The sequence below is a fragment of the Andrographis paniculata genome, unplaced genomic scaffold (assembly GCF_009805555.1).
Source record: "Andrographis paniculata isolate CXL003 unplaced genomic scaffold, ASM980555v1 Contig79END, whole genome shotgun sequence".
NCBI lineage: Eukaryota > Viridiplantae > Streptophyta > Magnoliopsida > Lamiales > Acanthaceae > Andrographis > Andrographis paniculata.
The window spans coordinates 4,129,154-4,153,297 of record NW_026137616.1 but is presented as its reverse complement, the minus strand read 5'-3'; the positions used below and the strand labels follow the sequence as shown (position 1 = coordinate 4,153,297).

The window sequence follows — 24,144 nt, the reverse complement described above, 5'->3', positions numbered from 1 at the left end:
AGCAATTATAATAATTATAATTTAATAAAATATATATGTCATTTTTTTAAAATAAAAAATAAAAAGTTTTATAATACAAATAAATAAAAATTTTGAAATATTTATATGTAGGTATGATATAAATGTATAATTAAATTATACAAATTAATACACATTTATATTATTATATTCATAATCATCGAATCAATACACATCAAAACTCTCCGAACTCAACTCAAACTTAAATACAAAACAAACACATAAACTCAAATTCAACTCAAAATTCAAATAAAAATCAAACTCAAATTAAAATAAAAATCAAACCCAAACCCAATTTTTCTCAAAAACCCCGTAGAAACGCACCCGTAATTTTTAAAAGTCACAAAATACCTTATTTTAAAAATTATCTTAAACTTACAGTGTGTTCTTGTTTCTCAAGGGAAAGCAAATGATATAATAGTAAAAATCATAGATAAAAATTCTCAAAAGAACACATTGATAGTTTAAAATACATTTCCTTATAATTTAAAAGCCAAATCTATATGTCAAAGCCAGACATACCATAATAACTTTATAAGGCATAAGGATGAAATGGGCATGCATTCAAAGAGAGCCAAGCTTTGGGTTGAGTCAATATTATCATATAGTAATATGAACAACGTCAGAATTTCAAATCAAATCAGATCATCATCTACTTCAGTTCAAATTGCCTTGCCGATGCTTCTAAAAAGACAAAAAAAAAAAAAAAAAAAAGGTGCCAAAGCAAAAAAAAAAAAAAAAAAATGGACAGTAGTTGTTAGCTAGCTAGCTAGCCGTTAAGATCATCCATCAGCGGCTGCGTCGCCTCGAGCGCATTATGCTCTTGACGGAATTCAATATCCTAACATACTCAAAGAACAGCGACGATTCTTTGCCCTCCAGTCCGTCGCGGCTCACCCTATTGCTCCCCGCCAGGTTGTTGCAAGGGCTCCCTCCCACGATCAGATCGAAGCCATCAATGGTGTCGATCAGCTGCTCCAATCTCTCGTCGTCCACCTGCTGCACATCATCAAAGTCGATCAAAGTACCTGTCTGGTTCGTCTGTTCCCACCAGCTCCTCACAATGTCTCGGTTCACTTTCGATTTCTCCACCGAGACTACATTCTTCAGTTTGATCCCGAGCCGATGGAGTGCAACCTCGCCTCCGCCAATTCCGGAGAAGAGGGATAAGAGGTTTATGCCATTCGGGTACATGTCCTTGAGGACAGACAGATGGTAAGCCACAGTGTCCACCTATGTTCAAATCCAAGTAGGTAACAATTACGATACATATCTGAATAAATAATCGGACATCTTTGCTAAGTTATAATCCCCTTCAAAATGGTTGAATAGAAAGTGCTGACCTGAAAGGAGTTGCCAAGGGATTTGTATCTGTCGGTCCTGCTTATACCACCTCCTCTAGTGTGGTTTTTCGGGAAGCCTAATAACATTTCCATTTCATCCGGCTCTAGAGGCGCAACTTTATTACGCCCTACCCAGACCAAGTTCCATTTCCGAGACTGTTCCATGACATACTTCTGCACTGATTCGGGTGGATCGCCATCATACCTCTCAAGAGCACTGCGGATTCTCTCAGTGAGCTTTGCACTTGCAATAGCTGTTTGTATGCAGTTCAATTTCTCACGAGTGTCCCATGTGGGCCACCATCTTTTCGACAATGGAAATGCTTGGTGAATGGTGAGAGGAGGGATGGGGATTAGAGGAAATCGATTTTCAATGGGTAGATTGTGGATGTATCCTCTTTTCCTTGCACAGGCGGAGAAATACTTGGAATCAACAAACTCCGGCTCAATCTCGTAGAGAAAACGGGATATGGTGTCCCACACGCCCTTGGGAGCAAGAGCAACGTTTTCATAGTAGAAATATGGCGGACCTCTCTCAGATTCTGGTATGAAACGATCAACTTTCTCTGGCTGCATAGAAGGTATACCGAACCCTATCATCGGATTAGGGAGACGAATCGTCTCCTCAGCCATTTCATTCTTTCTGCGCATCTCATGCAATTTCCTCTTTTTGTTTTTGCTGCTTCCATTACATATAAACCTAGCCTGTGCAGACACAACATAAAGTGAATCGGGTGATTCCAATCAATATCTAGGGCATATGCAGCAATAGATAAATGGGAGAAAGTTAACCTTGAGGTCATCTTCTAAATGACAGTTTTCTTCTCTTGACAATTGAGCAGCGCAAATAAAATCAGTCAAAACAGATACTGATTCATTAGGACCTGAAATAATGACAGCAAAAATGGAGTTTAATGATGTCCAAAAGTGTGAAATTCCACTCAATTATTTGTATTCCAGCCTTAGAATATTTGGATGCCACTCTCCATACATGCATCAGTCCTAGTGTTAAATATCTACATTCAATTGCAGCTTCTTTTCACTCACCGCATCTTTCCATGGCTATAGATGCCTCTTCCACTGCAAATCCCATATTTGCTAAGTCCAGCAATTTTCTATCTTTCTCAGACAGAGATCCCGAGCTTTCCAGTGATAACAACATTTTATGCTTCTCAGATATGGAATGAGGATTGTCCTGCAAAGGGTATTTCTTCACAAATGTGAAACTTCCACAGTTAATATTCCATTTGAGTAAATAATAAAACCTACACAGGCTAAAATAAGAAATGCAAGGGAAAATCCTTTCAGTCAACTTTGAAATGGTAAATAACACAATATCATACGGCCAAGAAATAGTTGAAATAAAACAAAAGAAACTGCATAAATTATTATGATACTTACACCTAAACACATCAGCAATTTATATATTGAATAAGAATTACATACTTCTAAATCATTATCAGAACAGCTGTCCAAGTCTGAGAGCTCATTCACAAGGTTTTCATTGTAATCGGAAGAGCTTAGATCAGAATTTGTGCTCAATTGTTTCTCCTCCTTAGGAGAATCTTCAAGAGTCTGCAAAACAAGATGTAAATTACAGGTGCTGAGTTTCACAAGGATGTTTTGAAAGAAATACAATGAACTAAAATATCTACAGTACTGCTTTTTGGGGTTAATAAAAAATAAGCATCTCCTGACTCTAATCTCCATGTTTTATTCCTTTACTCGATATTGTGGATTTCATCATAATCTCTTACTGCCAAAAGTACTTCAAAGTATGTACTGAAAAAATAATGCTCATGTCCTAAAACTGAAAAAACATGAGCCCACAGAAAATTTATCATTTAAAGTGTTTAAAAATGAAAACCATGAAATGAATCTATGTTTCCACTTCGTTAATACTAAATTAATTTATTACACAACAGAGAAAAGAAATTCTTTAGACGATGTATGCATATAACCCTCATGAAGCCATCATTTTTATGGTTGAAGTATCTATTGTAGACATTAAAGAACAAGTTTTAAAGGATGTTCATTCACTGATGCGCAAGTGTTGGAAAGGAACACTTTTTGACCATTGTGGAAAATTCACATTAGTTGCGTGGGTAAGAAGATATCACTCACTGAGTATGTAAGAAGGGTGTTTAGTATTGATTCAGTATCTCCTCCTCCTGCACGATAATAAGGAAAAAAATATAAAATCAAAGAAAAGCCAGTTTCGTCTCAAAAAAATCAAACTTCAAATGCACAAAACCTATGTTACCATTTTCCTCAATAGCCTTTGAGACCAGTGCTTCAGCAAACCCCATTCCAATAAAATGGCTTATCAACTTGAATCGGGAGTCACCAGCTGATGTGCTTGCCTTCACATGTAAAATGGGTTGGCAATCAAGGGAGGTGTGTGAATTTTATTTTTTTTTTCCCTTTTGCTTGAACCATAATTTGGTGCAAACAATCAATCTCAAAATGGAGGAATATCAACAAGTAAAGGTGGTAATCAGAATCAGTAGCTATGATTTAGTTGTAGTTTATAACAATTCCCAAGCATAAAACACTTCATTATTCTTTTTTTTTTCTTTTACACAAACACACATATACACATACTCATAATTGAATCACTCCATATTCCAATTACATCATTAGAGATAAGCATACATGTATACTAACAAATTGAACTTTAAATATTAATTGTACTAAAAAAACAATAGAATATTTTCCCTTTAACTTTCAACAGCCTTATTTCCTCCATCCAACTCCCCTTGCATGTCAAAAAAAAAAAAAAGAAAGCTGTGTTTTGGTGTTTAATTGATTATGCAATAGTAAAAAATTAGAAATGAAATAGTCGTTCGATATGATGTTTTGAATAAAATATAAATTTTGAATATAATATTTTAAATAACATAAGTATTTGATGTGAATTGTTTTTGAAATATATATATATATATATATGTAGATGAATAATGAAAACACTTCAGTAAATACAAACAAACATCTATTATAAAGAAACAGAAGCTCCACCATAACTATTCATGGTTCAAATTTATGTACTTCAGAGCAATTAAACAAGACAATAACTGACATATTGACCCCAGTTTTGTGCTATACATGGTTCTGTGTTTTAAGATGTTTTGGATTTAAAACTGTTGTAATGAAAAATAAGTTTTAGATGTTAATTTTTAGCAGAAAAATTATTTCACTACAGATTGCATGGTACCAAAATGGAAACAAAAACACAAACAAACACACTCAAGTCATTTTCTCATTTTTTATTATAGAATAAGAAGTTTAGGATCTTATAAACTTGCATAAAGTCAATAGATACAAAACTCAGTCAGGATATTGAAAAGCAGACACAGGGATAAAAATGCTAAAGGAGCTAAATTCACAAGTTTTAGTGAAATAAAGTGAACAATTAGCGAATAGTATTTAGAGTCACGAGAGGCATCAACCAAACATTATTGTAACTAAAAGCAAGTCAAACTAGATAAACCTATCATGTTACCTCCCCAGTGTCAACAACAGCTTCAGTACTATAAGTTGCAACTGGATGAGCAGATGTCCCTGCTTCTCCAAAAATTTCCAGTTCATCATCCGTGTTCCAATCAACATCCAAATAGTTCTCCCCAGAGGCATTTGCATCCTGCTTGTGAACATCAAGCAAGTGCACCCTGGTAAATAAATAGGATAAAACTAATAGAAAACACTATAAATATTTCAGCAAGCATCAAACGCAGATGTCAATAATTTGATAGAACAGAAAAAGGGTTTAGTAAAATGCCTACCATAGGTCCTTGAGTTCCGACCAAACAAGGAGACCAAAAACCTGTTTCAGTAAACATGGATGTAAGAAACCAATTAATTTAATCAAGACAAACCTGGCCTTTGGTAATGCAAATGCCATCTTGAGTTTAAAAGTTGTATTGGGTTTAAACCTGGATCTTATACACCAATTAACAAGCAAAGGTATTCTATACTGCTAACGAAACCATACAGACAACTCATTTGTGTTCTAAAAAAATCTACACAAATAATGGTAAATTGTTAATAATAAAGAGACCTAATTTATCCACCACACTTTATTCCACAACACCAACAACGTGTTTCATCACTGTGCGCTCGTTGTTAACTGGGAAACCAAGGCTAATTACCGGCAAACCTCCCTCTCCCTATATGGTGTATCAGAGAAGGCCTGACAAAGTACTCACCTTTGTCGGTCTTGCTTGTTCTACGCAACAAGTATTGACCGAGACCACCAATGACCTCCCCCAATGCCTCTCCCACCTCAAGACCTTCGGAGACAGAGCAGAGGATGAAAGCTATCGTAGCGGCGGAAATTTAACCAGAAGGTGACGATCCAGGCTTTGCATTGGTCTTCTACCACAATTCAACCCCGTAGGCCATGGTGGCCTGTAAATCTCCGGACAGAGCCGTTCATCGAGCCCCCCACCACCATCACTGGCGTCGCTGTGGTGATCGCAGTAAGATGAGGTCGAGGAAAATGATGTGGGTAGATAACAAGGACGGTGGAGGCGAAATCCGCAGCAGACGACCTCTTCACCACAAATAGGACGACGAAGATGGAGAGGGGAGGGAAAGGGAAAGGAAGACAACGGCGAGAGTGGACGACGAAGCTGGGGAGGAGGAGGAAGACTCCGGGGCAGACGCAAAAATGAAAATTTAGGGTTTTATTTGTGGAAAAATGTAAGGGTGACTTTCAAGTTTTTAAAAATATAATAAATAAATATATTAATACAATATATATATATATATTATAATAATTCACATGTATTAATATAATACAATATATTATGTTTAGTTTATATATTATATTTACCTTGAAATAATAGATTATAATAATCAAATTATTTAAATAAATTATATAATCAATAGATTAATTAATATAATATTTATATTTGTGTATTATTTTTAAATACTATTAATTATTATATTAAAAATACCAATTAAAAAAAATTCAAAAATATTTTCATTAAAAATATTTATAAAAAAAATTAAACGGTATAATTATTTTTTCTTACTTAAAATACTCTTAATAATCTTATTATAAATTATTGTAATATAATTTATTTTATACTTTCTTCTAATATAATACTCATACAACAATATTAAAATGTAATTGTAATATTTTCACAATATAATATGTATATATATAATTTGATATATTTTTTATTACCTTTATCCTTTTTTTTTTTTTTTTTTAAGTTCTACCTGCCTAACATTACAAATACCCTTCCAATTTACAATATATTATACAAATATCATTACGTTTATATCCTACAATACTAATAGGATTAATTTAATTTTTTTACCTTTATTTCTACTTTATCCCAATATAATAATAATATTTCTAAAACTCCGTGCAAAAAATAAATGAATACATATATATAGGACAGAAAAAGTACTATTTTATAGCATTCTTATCACTTTATATTATTGATTAAAAATTTAAATAAATAAATAAATTATATTTTAAATGAAATCAAAATATATTAAACAAAAATATTATTATTATATTTATATAAAATATGTCTAAATGTGCAAAGATAAGAATAATTTAGATAATTTAATAAGTATGATTAAATAATAGTAGGCCTATGGATTGTATTAATATTTCTATATATTAGCCTAATTCTAATGGCCTTTAATTATATATATAGCTTTAATACAATAAGATAATATTATTCACCCAGATCTAAATCCAAACATCAAAATGAACACAAGGTAATATTCAAACCCAAATATTGGGGTTTGTTTAATTATTCAAACACGAACCTCTTTACTAATCTCGTATATTTTTCAATAAAAATATATTATTTTTTATTATAAAATATTATCTAAACAAAAATTCAAATTCATTTCAAATCAATTTGAAACCAAACCAAACAAACCCTCCATAAACGGCTAAAAAACACAAAACTCAACACTACACCTACTTACACACACATTCAGGTGTGAGCAAAACAGCTAGCAAAGGTCTTTTAATGGATGGTCTGGTGGTGTGGGGATTAAACGTCTCAAGTCAAAATAAAATATTATTTATATCACCGACATGAATTTTTTATATTTTATATATAAAAAAAATCTCAACCCAAAATACTACGCAAACAAACTCCAAGATCATTTACCTTAAATCTGATTTTTTTTTTTTTTTTTTTTTTTTTTAGTTTTAATTTGTGGATAGTGGCTTTGGATGTAATGTTTTGAAAATAGAATTTTTTGTATTGTAATTACAATACAAAAAATTCTATTTTCAAAACATTATTCTTTATCATACAATTTCTTATATTTTTTTTCAATGTAAAAAATTATATTTTCAAAACATTACGGCCGTGTTTACTTATGTGATTTGATTTTAAATTTTACTATTCCAATTTTTTTTTCTTCAAAAAAAATATTAAAGCAAATACTTATTTTTTAATCATTATATTACATTAAAATTAAATTTTACATTAAAAGTATCACATCAATACATATTTATATTACTTCAAACAACTATTTTAATTTAAAATTTACTATTCAAAACCAACACCCAAAAGCAAAATCTCTCAGGTAAATATATATATATATATATATAAAATAAAATCTTGGACTATGCTTGCTTTGGTGGTCTTGAGTTTGGTTACAGTTTATTTAGATCATCTCCAACATTTTAGTTACAGTAAAATGCATTTTATCTACACTAATTTTATTTCAACCAACCATAAATTTTAATTTACTTTAAAAATTATATTCTCTATGTATCATTCTTTATATTATTTGATATAATTTTTTATATTTATAAATTACACTCAAACTTTAATTTATTTTTACATTATAATCCATAAATATAATTTATATGTATTTTTAAAAAATAAAATTACACATACATCCCAAAAATAACAAAAATACACAACATCACAAAATACCATGAAAAACTCCACTCCAAAAAATAGAATTGAAGTACAGTATTATTCCAAAAATTGAGTAACACTGTAAATAACCCCAAAATCCCAAAATTACGAGGGAATTTGGGGGTAGGTTGGAGCCCTTCCCCAAATTTTAAGCAATCAACTACATATTTTAAGCAATCAACTGCATAAAATACACTGAGTTAGAGTTTATCAAATTATGCAATCTTTACTCTCCTTCACAAAATATACAATTTTTTCTTGAAATACATCACATTCAACCATTACTTAAAACACAAACAAACAATAACCAAAAAGCTTCAAATAGCTGCCTCGAACCCAAGGCTGTGTTCGGCCGTGGTTTTGTGGCCAGTTCCCAGTTTCACTCTTTTCAATTATTAAAATATTTATTTTTGTTGTTTATATTATGAGAAAATTAATGTAATTTTATATATATATTTTTTATTATTTTTATAGTAATTGTACTATCTATCTAACATTACAAATACACTTACAATTTACAATATATTACACAAATATCATTACTTTTATATCACTCAATACTAATAAGATTATTTTAGTCATTTCTATTTTATTCCTACTATATCCCCAATATAATACTAACATATGAATACATAGTTATGAAACGGATGAAGTATAATATAATGCTTAAATGTTAAAATATCAAATTCTAATTTTTCATTCAAAACCTCAAATATAACATCTATTTATCTCACATAGAACACCTCCAATTCAAAACTTTAATATTCTAAATCCCAAACTTAACTCCTAATCTTAGATCCAAGCACACCCCCAAAGCATCTCGTGCAGAATTGAAGTCCACAAACCAGGAAAAAAAAATCATTAAATCAAAGAAAAAACCTAAGTAGTTCCACAATGAGTTACATCCTACACAAGAAAGAATCAAATTCCATCATTTTTTTCCTCTCGGCAATGCATTTCAGTAATTAATTGTAAAGACTCGCAAGTTAAATCAGAAAAAAAAAATAAAATAAAATAAAATAAAAAAAAAAATAATAGTAATAATTAAAAAATTAGAACACTTTCCCTGCACAAAAACAAATGCGAATAAAAAACTAAGCTCGACAAGCAATAAGATGATTCTTACAAAATTAATCAAGGCGCCGCTTCCACCGCCAATCCGTTCTCAACCTAACCCGCAACAAAGCCAGAAATAAACACGAGTTCCTGGAATTAAAAGCAAATCACAAGAGATAAAATTGTAAATAAATAATAATAATAACAACAGCATCAGATTCGTTCCGAAAAGTCAGAACAGCCAAAAATCGCGGCTCAAAATGAATAAATAAGCACCTCAGAGAGAATTCACATACCTGAGCGAGTTCGGAATGGAGAAACATCAACATAAACAAATACAGAGGCGACAAAATCGAATAAATTCTGGCAAGAGCTTTTGGGGAAGGAGAGAAGGGGAGATTATTGGGAAGGGGAAGGCAGTCTTCCTTCCGCAGTACAGAGGGGAGCGGAAATGTGGAATGACTCCTTTACCAGTTTGCCTTTGTCATTCTTTTTTAGTTTTTATATACTTTTATATTAATTGAAAATAGAATTAATTGTCAATATTTTAATCAACCCAACGCGCCAACCCCGAAAACGAAAAAATAAATACTTATCATAAAAATTAATTATAATTACTTTTTAGCCAAAGAAGAATGAGTGTGTGTTTCTATTTTTAATATTCATATATGCAAATATGTGCTGATTCGATCGGGTATAAATTTAAATAAAAATAAATAATAATTGTTAATTTTTTTTTTATAGTAAAAAATAGTACACAAGTTTGAATGATTTTTTACTTAAAAAGAAAATGAGAATATTTTTAGATGACAATCTAAAAAAAAGTGAGTATAGATTTGAATGACGGATAAAGTTTTGTTTCAATAGTTTTACTTTTGACATATATATTTAGGTATATCAATATTTTATTAAAATATAATACAAATAATATATGTAAAAATAATTTTATTTTATTTTTTATAAAAAAAATAATGATATTATGATAAAGTAGAAAAAAAATTTATTACGTGGAATGTAATTTTACTTGAAAAAGATGAAATGAGATGATCTGAAAAAATCTTGAGTGAACAATGGAGTCCTATTATAAAAAATTATATATATATGCAATATATATTTCTTTCTTTCAGGAATTTATTTAAATTCGAAAGTTATTTGAAATTTTGTAGTAGATTAAAATAATAATATTTTATTTATTAGTAAAATTATAAAATAATTTTGTCATGGATAATAAAACTATAAATAGACAAAGTATTTTACTAAATATATTTTTTTACTTATTCATTATTTTCTATTGATCAATTTATCTTAATCGCAGGATTGTTTTACATTTTTATTTGAATTCTTTGTTTTACCAAATAAAAAATAATATTTCTCATTTTTTACTAATATATATTATTATTTTTTTACAATTTTATTTTCTATACCAAACACATTCTATTTAAAAATATTGATGGCAAAGGTAGAACATATAATATATATTGAAAAAATAATCAAACTAAATCACTATACAAACAAATTAATTAAAAATTATATACTTCATTAGTTTTTTTTTTTAATTTCTTATGCATTTTTCATATTTATCATTATTACGGGGTGTCAAGGGGTTTACGCAGTGAGGAGTATAAATCAATAATTTTACGGTAACGAGTTCACTTCATATCAGTACATCACTTTATAAGTAAAATTGTAAAAAATATCTTCCACATATACCGCATTATTATTTTTATTATTTGTTTATCTCACTGACAAAATATATACTACATATTTGCAAAATTGTCATTTCTGTCATAAATAACGACCGTTTGTGAATCTAATTTTTTAAATAGCAAATTTTAAATTCTAATAATTATTCGATGTGATACAATATATATTAATATGATATTTTGCATATAAATCAAATTTTAATATAGTATAATAAATAAAAATAAGTAGTCTTTAATTGAATATTTTTATTAAAAAAAAAAAATTGTAAAACTCAACCAAAAACCCCCCACAAATAGGCATACCTTGAGGAATTAATTGAGAAAAATTGCAAAACATATTCTTCATGTATACTTTATTGTTGCATTTATCATTTATTTATTTCGCTCACAAAATAGTATATCTTATAAGTTTACAAAAATAACATTTATTTCCTTTGGCCGCGCGAGGTACTACTGTTGTATGAATATCACGCGCACCCAAATGATATAAATAACGATTTTTGCAAATATACGGGATATATTTTGTCAGTACTACCAAAAAATTGGGCTAAAATTGTGGTAAAAAAATCACGATTTTAATAAATAAAAAAAATTAGTGACTTTTTACTATAAAGCCATAAAAAAATATACGGAGTCATATCCGTGAAATTTCGTTGGTGATTTTTTTTTTTTAAATTGATGATATTTTTGTGACAATAAATTATAAATAATATTAGGACACTATATAGCAACTGAAGTAGTTACAATAAATTACAAAATAATATCATTAAAATATTATTTTTATTTATTATTATATTTTAACTATATAAATATTATTGGCTATAAATTCATCTTTTAGCACTACATACATATTTATTTAATAAATCACCCTGAATTTTTAACACAAATTTGATATTGTCTATTTAATATAAAAAAAATTATTACATTTATTTAACATAGTATTTTTTAATATCAAAACTTCATGAATTTCATCTATTGTCAATCAAATATTTTTATTTTTTAAACTCAATTATTTTTTTAAAAAATATATCAATTAAAAATTTAAAGTTAACAATACTTAAATTTATTATGGATATAGTAATTATAAATAATTAAATATTTGGTTACGTTAATATTTGTAATAAATTAATTTAATATATATTAATTAAGTAGAATAAAAATTAAATAAAATTATTTATAATATAATCATAAATAGTTACAATGTTTTTTTATATAAAAGTAAATATAGATAAGATTCTGTTAATATTTTTATATTTACGTTATTGTTTTGAATAGTCATAAATACTTAAAAAACAAATTATTTAATTAAAATAAAAATAAAAATAAAAAATAAAGATATTGAAGATGATTTTATTATTTTATTCTTACATTAAATAGCTAAGAACGATAACAAAAAAATATTTATGATTGTTTTCGTTACTTATGGTGTGACTTTTGAGTTAAAAAGTAAGTCAAAAGTCACTGAATTTACACTATGACAACATCTCCAATAATTTTAAATGTTGCAAATATTTTATTTATTTATTTATTTTTATTTTGTTTATAAGGTAGGAATCTGCAGCCGCTATCCGAAAGTGCGCAAATATTTTGCTTATTTTTGCCGCAACTTAAGGTAGTCACGAAAATATTTCGTACAATTTTTATGACAAAATAGTCAAAAGACACTGAATATAAAATATCTTGGATATTTTTGTTACATAAGTCATTACTTAAAATAGTTACGGAAAATTACTTATAACTTTTTATACAAATATTATCCACGTAACAGTCAAAACAAAAAATTATGATATAAATTTGTCACAAAGTTACTCTTAATAACTTTTAATTGTCATAAATTAAAATATACAATAAATTTTTGCCATTGTCAATATTTTTTCTAGCAGTGCAAAGAAATAAATACAAATCTAGTTTAAAAATTTCATAGTGAATAAATAGTGAGTGTGTTTATTCACCAAGTTTTTGCTTACACGATTTTTGAGTAATATTATTAAAAAAATATAATATGTATTTATATAATATAGAGCAAAAATCAATAATAGTAATGAAATTTATTTTTGGTCATATTCAAAATTATTTTATCAAAACAAGTTTCACAAAAAAAAAATATCATCATTTTTGTCTCAATATTAAAAGTTCAACTTGATGACGTGTCTATAACGAAAGGTGACATGATGACTTAGTCAGATCAAATACGAATGTGTTACATAGAATATGGTTGTATATAAATTTACAATTCGGCGCGCATCATATTCAGTGGAATTTTATTTTTCATAATTCATAATTGTAAAACTATTGTGAGGAATTATAAATATGTTTAGTTTGGATTTGAAATTCATAAGTTTTTCGTTCCAATTCAAAGTGTATTTTTTATCATTTTGATTTGTTTTATTCAAAAGTATTTATTTTCTATTTTAGTAAAAGTAATCATATATTAATACTAAAATACCTTCGACTTTTACTTAAACTAAAAATATATTATTATACATACAATTACTTTATACATAAAGTAGGACAAAATTTTTAAAATATGTTAAATATTTCGACTAACTAATAAAATATTATTATTTTTCAATTTACTACCAAACACCAAACATATATATTTATCTGCGACCAAGGAAATATTTTTTTTTTCTCAACTTACACGATTTTTAAAAAATATACTACTAGTTTATATATATATATAGAAATTACATCAAATATTATTTAAACTAAAATACAAATTAAAATTTTAAAATTAAATTAAAATCAAATAAACTCGTGTGTTCTTTTAATAAAAGAATGCATATATTTTTTCAAAAATATTAATATATTATACACATTCATATATTTCCTACACAATTTATCATACCTCACAACAAAAAATTATGCTTAAAATTATTTCACAAAACAAATATACTATATGTTTTAACAATAATAATAATTGTTTGATGATACATGAATAAGTCTATTGTGTAATATTTTGATTAAAAGTTATGTTTAAATACAATACATTACATATAAAATAAATATACAATATAATATATATTTTTTTTTAAAAAAAAAAAACTTTATTCGTCCACTTACATGGATTAATGGAGTTTTATAAAAAATTAAAAGAATAAAATTTTATTGTTTGTGGAAGTGTGTAATTATTTTTATTATAATATAATTTTAAAATACTTTTGAGTATAAATAAATAATGAGTTTTGGTTTTTGTTTTTGAGTAGAGCTATTTTAATCGAGTTTTGGTTAAACAAAGTGTATTTGGTTATAATTTAAAACTTATTTCAACATAATTCAAAATGTACATTTTTAAATAAAAATAATTATTTTATTTCATAAAATATTATACTATCAATATATTAAAGTTTAAATCAAAATCAAACATATTTAACATTTTAATATAATATTTAGGCAAATCTGTCTATATCTCCCATGTGGTTTGAAAACTCGGCGACATTCCACTATACTTTAAAAATTGCGTGGTTCTCCCTTATATTCTCCGAGAACTCAGACTCTGAGTCTAACTCTTCCATAGTTTCAGTTACTCGTTTACTCTTGGCATTGTCCAATTCGTCGGTCAGATCAAACCTCCCACAGTTCTGTGTTTCTGAAAACACATGGGAGAACCACGCCGTTTTTAAATATAGGGGGAATGACGCCGAATTTCCAAACTACAGAAAATATAGGTAATTTTGCCCAATATTTATAAATATATATGTATATTTATTGAAAAACGTACATATTGAATAATGGTATTTTAAGTTGAAATTAAAACCAAACAATGGGTAGTTAGTGGAGCCCAAGGTATTGGTCTTCTTAATTATATAGTTTTATATTTTTATTATAACATTAGTATTCCTTTCGTCCCTGAATTAAATATACATTTGCTTTTTGCACGTAGTTTTAGAAATATTAATATTATATTAGAATATAGTAGGAATAAAGTAGAAATGACTAAAATAACCTTATTAGTATGTGTGATATAAAGGTAATGACATTTGTGTAATATATTATAAGTTGTAAGGGTATTTATAATGTTAGGTAGATAGTACAGTTACTAAAAAAGAAAATGGATACTTTGTTATGGGGTGGACTAAAATGGAAGAATGGATACTTTGTTATGAGACGGAGGGAGTATAATTTTTAAAATTAAAGGTGTTTTTATTTTTTTAATTTGATTTGGAAAAATTTGCTTTGAATTTTGTATTAAAATAATATATGATTGATGTTTTATGAGAAAAAAATATTATTTTAAGAAAAACAATGCAGAGTCAAAATTGTAAAAATTTATAATTGAATGATAAAGAAACAGACCTTAAATTTATAATTGGATGATAAAGAAACAGACCTTAAATAGACCCAGACACACCCCTTATTTTTCCGACCATTTCTGGGGCAACTACCATTTGCGATGTTGTCGGTGAAGATCATATTGAATGGAACTACAAGGACGTACGGATCTACTTTCATACCTTTAATGTATTGACTTCCAACTTAATATAAGTTAAACTAAACCTCTTTTTGTTGGCAATTGTAGCTCATACACCACCCCTGAAGCATATCAACCGATTCCTTAATGTTTTGCTCCCGTTTGCCTTATGGATTACATGTCGTATATGTGTTTGTATGGTAGGTTGTTATGGCTATGTGAGCTATCTATGTTTTGCTCCCGTTTTCCTTATGGTCCGTATTTTTTTTATTAGGTGAGTTATGTCTAAAGTCCTTCATTGTCTTCAAGCTAGCTATGTGAAACCCTTACGCTGTTTGAGTTTATTGAGTCTACGCATATTCAGTTTGACATACGTGGTAGTTAGAATATTATGTATACATAGGTTGTTAATGTAGAGGCAGTGGCTATGTTGGTATTATGCCAATTCTGTGCTGATCTTATAATTTTTTATCGTTTACATGACATTGTTTATGGCTATGCTCCTATTACACTATTTAGGTGCACATTGCAGTGCCAAAACTGATAAATGTTGGCCTTATTATTGAGTATCTTGTAGTTCCGAGCTGCCTACAACAGCTACTTATGTGATGAGGATCACTAACATATAATTTGATTTATTAGTCGTCAGTACTCTAAACTTGAACTCATCAGCGGGTGTATGCTCATATTTAATGCATAAATGGTAATTAATCTCCATGGGACATGATAATACGACACATACATGGAGTAGTCCCATTTGGGGGTAACCATATGGATTTATTACTTATTGAAATTATTATTTTAATGTTGTACATAATCTGCTGCTTTACTTAGGTTTTATTGGTGGATAAGTTGTTTACAGTTCGAGTTGCAATCACACAGGAAATTAGAAAGTAGTGTTTTTTGGTGCCTAATTCATAGGTCGAATACCATGTATTGTAGTACATGTCTGAATGTATGTACTCACGCTGTATGAGTTGGGAAGTTTACGCTTTATATGTGTTATGGCATGTTATATATACAGTTTGATTGTGTATTGATATATACGGTGAACTATATACTCAACAATTGTACTTGTAAATGTTGTAGGTGACACATTTTTCCTTGTCAAGGTCTTTGTTACATTCGCCTCAGTCCCGGACACACCACTTATTTTTCCGCAATTGTCGCGACTACCATTCGCGACGTTGTTGGTGAAGATCCTATTGATTGGAACTACAAGGATGTTCGGATATACTTTCATACCTATCATTTATTGAATTCCAAAACTTAAAAGAAATATTACTTAAACTAAACCTCCAATATTTAGAAATATTTGAAACAAATATAACGGAGCACCTCAAACACTTGCGTAAGGTTTTTGCGGCCTTGAGAGCGAGTGAGCTGTACGTGAGGAAAGATAAGTGTGAATTCGGCCTGCGAGAAGTAGGGTTTTTGGGGCATATTGTCGGGAATGGACGAATTTGCATGGAGTCTGGAAAGATCAAGGCGATTTTAGAGTGGCGGGCGCCTAAGTCACCGACAGATGTGCGGTCTTTCCTTGGTTTGACGAATTACTATCGACGGTTTGTCAAGGGATATTCAACGATGGCGATCCCCTTGACAGACATGCTGCGAAAAGAGAAAAAGTGGGAATGGACGAAGCAATGTCAGGAGGCATTCGACCAATTGAAGAAGGCGGTTACGGAGGAGCCGGTACTTGCTCTCCCTGACTTCCTGAGGCCATACGAGGTACTAACAAATGCCTCAGATTTAGCAGTAGGAGGCGTGCTCATGCTGGAGGATCATCGTGTGGCCTACGAGAGTCATAAGCTGGCAAACATGGAGAAGCGGTGGCCTACGCATGAGAAGGAGACTCTCGCGATAATACATTGTTTGGGAGTATGAGAACGCTACTTGAAAGCAGGGTTGCCCTTTACCATCATCACCGATAATCGAGCTGTAAGTCACTTTCAGTCTCATAAGAAACTAACAGGAAAACAAGCACGGTGGCTCGACTTCCTCGCGGAATTCAAGTTCGAGATCAAGTATCAACCTGGGAAGACTAATGTCGTAGCTGATGCGTTGAGCCACAAGGTGGCGACCCTATATTCTGTTGACGGAGATGTTGTGGATCAGATAAGAGAGGGCCTAGTGCATGATGAGTTTGCACATGCCGTGTTCGAACAGATCAAGGAAGGGAGGACTCAGAAGTATTCTTTGGAGGATGGTCTTGTCGTGACGAAAGGCTACCGAATGTACATACCAAAATGGGAGAACTTGAGGAGAGATATCCTGCGAGAATGTCACGACACCAAGTATGCCGGACACCCAAGCGTTCAGAGGACCTTGGCTCTCATCCGAGAACGCTACTATTGGCCCGGCATGAGGGGGACATGAAGGACTATGTCGGGACGTGCTTTATTTGTCAGCAAGATAAGGTAGAGAACCAACCACCCGCAGGATTGTTGCAGCCCTTGCCGTCACCTGGGAGGATGTAGGAAAGCATCTCTATGGACTTTATTGTCGGGTTGCCAAAGTCCATGGGCTGTACGAGCATCTTTGTGGTGGTGGATCGGTTGTCAAAGTATGCGGAGTTCATACCTGCGCCGAAGGAGTGTACGGAAGAGACGACAACCAAACTTTTATAGATCACATCGTCAAGTATTGAGGCTTGCTGACAAACATTATCAGGGATCGAGACTCGCGGTTCACCGGAAAGTTTTGGATGGAGCTTTTTTTTCAATTGTTGGGGTCAGAGTTGAAGATGTCTACGACAATGCACCCCTAGACCGACGGACAGACGGAACGCGTCAATCATGTACTTGAAGTGTAACTTCGGCACTATGTCATGGTAAATCAAGTAGATTGAGCCTCTCTCCTTGATGTTGCAAAATTTTGTTTTAACTTGTAGAAAAACGAGAGCACGGGAAAGAGTCCCTTTGAGATAGTGCTTGGCTTCCAGCCCATGACGCCGAAGGATTTGGTGGGAACATAGGATCGAGCCCGCCAGTGTTCCACTTTTCTAAGTGTTGGCAAGATCGCGCGGAAGTGGTCGGACTTTATATAAAATAAATTCCGACTCCTGCCATTTATTTATTTATTTTTGTTGCTTCACCACTAAAACCAAATGAATAAAATGAAAAATAAGGGATTGGAAATACAAAAAAAAAAAAAATATTTTGTTTTCGTTTTTGTATAAATTGAATTTGGATTTTGGATTTTTTTTTTTCAATAATATTTGGTAAAATATTCTTACAAAGAATTTGTAAGAATATTTTTTTAATGCCCTTCAAAATTTTCTTTTTCTCTTAAAAGTATAAATGAAATATTTTTTAAATTAAAAATTTAAATTTCCCATCCAATTCAGATTAAAAAACACGCACACACACTCTAAAAAACATGTATGAAGATTGGAGAAAACACTCTAATCTAATAAATAATCAAATCAAAATTTTAAATTAAAAAAAAAATTCAAATTAAAACCAAAGCATCATATAGACATATTTTTGTCATTTTGTATTTAAAGTGATTGGAGTTACATATGCTTCCTTCGATGTTATGACCGTTGGTATTTATGTCATTTTATATTATTTTAATACAGTACACTTTACTATTCATACACATATACCGATGGGAAATATCTTATATCAATAATGAGATATTTGACAAATAATATTCTATTCATTCCATAACTAAATATCCATTTACTTTTTACACGTAATTTTAAAAATATTAGTATTATATTAAAATATAGTAGGAATAAAGTAGAAATGACTAAAAATAACATTATTAGTATGTGTAATATAAAAGTAATGACATTTGTATAATATATTTTAAGTCGTAAGGGTATTTGTAATGTTAGATAGATAGTACAGTTACTAAAAAAAATGGATACTTTGTTATGGGACGGACTAAAAGAAAAAAATAAATACTTTGTCATGGGCGGAGGGAGTAGTAAATATGTGAGTTGTTAGCTAATTGAATTAATTATTAGCAGTTAACTAATTTAATTAGCGAATTTGACTAATTAAATATATTAGTTAATTGTGCTAAAATATTTTGTAAAATAGCTTCTTCTTTTTTAGTTGTTGATACGCAGAATAACAGTTAAGGACATTTATATTTTACTTTTAAAATTATTTTTTTGTTTAGTATTTTAATTTAATTTTTTATATGAAATATAAAAAATTGTGTCAATAATATAAAAAATAGTAATATTTTATGTTAATTATTATTTTTGTGAAAAGATAAAATATGTATATTAAAAAATTGTGCCGAAAATTTTCTTTTGGGCCAAATAAACTCTTAATAATTTTTTTGGGCAAATAAAATTTTTAGAATTTTTGCTGTTGGTTGACATGTTATTAAAATACTTTCCTCCGTCCACACATAAAGTATACAATTATTTTTGACTCGTTGTTTAAACAATAATAATATTTTAGTTATAGTGGGTAATTAAAACTAATAATGATATTTTTGCCCTTGTTTTTTGGTGTAAAAGTAATAATGTGATGTAAATTAGGGGTATTTGTGAAAATATGTGAGATATTTAATAAAATGTTTACTTTGTAATTAGACGTTTCAAAATATAAATATATATATTTTTTAGCTGGACGGGGGAATATTTATTTTTTGCTATTTTTTAAAAATATTTTATAGAAAAATGAATGTATTTTTATTTTTATTTAATGTTTTCACTAGAATTAATATAAAAAAATAAATTCTTCTAATATTAATTTTTTATTAACTTATTTTTTTTAATAAACTTATAATTTTACATAAATTTAATTTTAATTAAAAAAATGTATGTCATAAATATATATAAATAAATTAATAATATTATAATTTTCTATTTTGTATTTATTTTAATAAAATTAAATATTTTACATAAAAATAATAATTATCTGAATTATATTAAATTTATAATTAACTTATTGAAACTAAATATATAAAAAAATAATTATTTCAATTATGAAAATCTAGGTATGCAAAAATTAACTTTTAGATTCAATAAGCTCTTTTAAAAATTGACTTACCATATACTTAAAATAGTTATATGACTTATTAAACAACTAAAAATTATTCAATAAATTAAAAATTGTTGAATAAGTTAATTACCAAAACAGTAAATAATATTCTCTCTATCCCACATAATTTGTCTTTATTTTCTATTTTCGTCCGTCCCACATAATTTGTCCTTTCATTTTTTGGAAAATTAATTATACACTTTAATCATATTTTAAAATTTAAAATTTAATTTTTTTTAAATCTTAATTAAACTATCTAGTTATCTTAATCTTAATGTATAAGTATTTTTACTAAATAATAAGTATTTTTATTAATACATTTTTAATTGCTTATTAATTATACTTTACCTAAATTTCTGTGTCTACGGTAATAGACACATATTATATAGGACGGAGGGAGTACTTTTTTATCCTAAACATACTTCAAAATGTTTTTTGGTGTTTCTCAAATAGTTTGTAATATTTTTGAAATATAAAATAATTAATTGTATTCAATTTCTAATAAATATACACAATATTTTATATTTTCACATCATCAATATATATACATTTATCTTTTATGACATTACCTAATTCCTAAATTATCTTAATAAAATAAATTTTTAAAATTTAAAAATATTGTTAAGTGTACATAAATAATAGATAAAACGTAAATGCTTTTATACATAGTCAAATATTCACCTTCATATGTATAGAAATTGAGAAAATGTTTTGTAAATGAAATAAAATCATTTTGCACACGACGCAATTCACAATCTCAATCTCAATCTCTCTCATGTCTCTTCATTCATATTCATCAATACTATCCCATTTAATACATATAATATATATATCACACGTTGCGCGCACATATATATATATATATATCTAATCTATATTATATAATATTATACTATATATAAAATAGTGGTTAGCGGTAGAAGTAATTAATATTTATATAGACTAATTTTATAATAATATTACAATATGTTATCAACACGATTATATATTTTAATTTATGCAAAGTAATATTTTATACTTTCTCAGTTTATTATGACTAACCTTGACAAACAAGAATTTTTCCATCTTTTTGTTTTTGGCCAAAACTATATGGCTTGAGCTCGCGATGTTAATATGCATCTACCTTCAATGGGCTTGAAAAATACCATTGTCCAGGATAAAAATCCTCCGAGCCAAGATCAGTGCAAATGCTATGATTTTTTTTTGTCATTACATCGATGAGACATTGAAAATGCAGTATGTGATGTTGGATCCCCACTTGAATTGTGAGAGAGATTAAAAGAAAGATACGATCATATGAGGCTGACTATGTTGCCAAGGGCACGAAGCGAATGACAAAGCCTACAACTTCAGGACTTTAAAACAGTCCAAGAATATAATTATGTCATGTTTAAAATAACATCACAGTTGCGCTACTGTGGCGAAAATATATCTGAATCTGATATGATGAAGAAAACTTTCTCCATTTTTCATGCCTCTAACATGGTTTTGCAGCAACAGTATCGCGAAAGAGACTTTCAGAAATATTCTGAGCTGATCACCTGTATTTTGCTGGTCAAACAAAACAATGAATTGCTATTGAAAAGTCACGAATCTCGGCCAACAAGTGCAAATCCATTTCTAGAGGCAAATGCAATACAACCGAAAAATACGGTGCGTTGTTATGGGCATGTCAGAAATCAACGAATTGATCGCGATCGAGATAAGAATCACGGCCGGGGCTGGAAAAACGCATACGGTCACAATAGTTATCTAAACAAGCCCCGATATGTGTCAAATCACATTATATTGACAGAAGGCCGTACATACCTCAAAAGAGGTTCAACACCAAGAGAAACAAAAATAATGAATAGGAATGCACCCGGTGTGGAATCAAAGGTCATTGGGCCCATGTTTGTCAAACAGTCACTTGGTTGAATTGTATTGGGCCTCAAAAGAAAAGCAGAGAAGAATTGCCCTCGAAACAAATCATGCTGCCCACGATGACATATTTGATAATGTGATGAATGAAAACATAACGCACTTAGATGCCAATGATCAGCTTGACATAGTTGATGATGTTAAATGACAAAATATTGTATTTTTGTTTTGTTATTTTGATGTTTTCTGTCCATTTTTTTGTAATACCCCTATAATATAAGTCTATTTTGATTATATTGTTAGTACATACATTTTATTATTTTTACGTTATAGCAAAGATATGGATGCCAAATATTTTGGAGTCAATGACAATATCTACCTTATCTACAGGGCTACAACTCACAGCATTCTGAATAACAAAAGTTATTTCTCCCATCTGAATATGGGAAAGACCACTATTGCTACTATCAGTGGTGCATATAAAATAATAAAAGGCTCAGAAAAACTACTATATTTCCCTCAAAATGGACAAAAATAGCAATTGAAAATGCCATGTTCTCGAGCAAAGCTCAAATAAATTTACAGAGCATCAATGATATTCGAAAAAATTGGTATCACATTGAAACATTGAATGAGGTAGAAAATAAGTATCTCTTGATAACTCAGATTGTGAATGGTAAAATAATTGTGAAAAAAATTGCTATCATTTGCTTCCGGCTTATATTACTCAAAAGTCAGTGTTGTTGAAACATATTACCTAATAGATTGAATGACAACTAGCGAATTTAAAACTTGGCAAGATCGACTTGGGCATCTTGACAATATAATGTTAAGACTATTGTTAAAATTCAAATGACCACTCATTGAAAAAAAAAAAATATTTTGAATTCGAATGAATTTTCTTGTGATGTCTGTTATCAATGAAAGTTAATAATCAGGTCATCTCCAACAAAGGTTGGATTTGAATCTCCAGCTTTTCTGAAAAGAATTCAGAGTGATATTTGTGGACCTATAAATCCACCGTGTAGACCCTTAAAGTACTTTATGGAACTAATTGGCGCGTCAACACGATGGTCACACGTATGTTTGTTATCTACTCGCAATTTATCTTTTGCTAGACTACCTGCACAAATAATAAATTTGCAAGCACAATTTCCAAATCACCCGATAAAGAAAATACGTTTAGATGATGTTGGAGAGTATTCATCACACATATTTGATGATTATTGGATATCAATTGGGATTACCGTGGAACATCATGTTCCTCATATGCATACGCAAAATGGCCTGTCTGAATCCCTTATCAAAATATTGCAATTAATTGCTAGACCATTGTTAATGAGGTCTAAACTTCTCGTATCAGCTTGGGAACATGCTATATTGCATGCAGCAGCCCTCTCGAAAATAAGACTAACAAGTTATTATTTTTATTCCCTTACTCAATTGGTATCTGAAAAAGTACCAAATATATCTCACTTGCAAATTATTGAGTGTGCTGTTTATGTGCCAATTGTGTCATCTCAACGCACGTAAATTGGACCACAAACAAGATTTGGTATATATGATGCCTTTAATGATGCTACTAGAGTTACGAAATCAATTTAATAACTTGATAACATATATTTCATCTGTCATCTAAACTTGTATTTGTTTTTTTTTTTACGTCACTTAAAAATATTTTTTTTTCTTACTCCCGTCATCCCATATCAACGTATTATTTTTACTATTTTAGTCAATCTAACTCAAAATTATCCATTCTTTTATTCTAATAAAAATAATTAATATACAAATAAAAAAAACATCTAACTTATATAAAAATATTTTTATCATTTATAC

General features: G+C 29.3%; 1 protein-coding gene across 2 annotated transcripts; it reads right to left on the bottom strand.

Annotated features, from left to right (window-relative positions):
• Nucleotides 1-560: 560 nt before the first annotated feature.
• On the bottom strand, nucleotides 561-9,805 carry LOC127240309 (DNA (cytosine-5)-methyltransferase DRM2-like). 2 transcript variants are annotated; one of them, XM_051258908.1, is made up of 11 exons: nucleotides 9,622-9,805; nucleotides 9,396-9,475; nucleotides 5,144-5,184; nucleotides 4,864-5,004; nucleotides 3,625-3,724; nucleotides 3,486-3,532; nucleotides 2,808-2,936; nucleotides 2,409-2,571; nucleotides 2,154-2,245; nucleotides 1,362-2,066; nucleotides 561-1,251 (listed from the first exon to the last, which is right to left on the bottom strand). In XM_051258908.1, the coding sequence occupies exons 3-11, from the start codon at nucleotides 5,144-5,146 to the stop codon at nucleotides 808-810; spliced, it is 1,824 nt and encodes a 607-aa protein (XP_051114865.1). In that variant the 5' UTR covers nucleotides 5,147-5,184; nucleotides 9,396-9,475; nucleotides 9,622-9,805; the 3' UTR covers nucleotides 561-807. The 2 variants fall into 2 exon arrangements, with proteins under 2 accessions (XP_051114865.1, XP_051114867.1); XM_051258910.1 differs by having other exon boundaries at nucleotides 2,409-2,556.
• Between the last annotated feature and the right edge of the window lie 14,339 nt (nucleotides 9,806-24,144).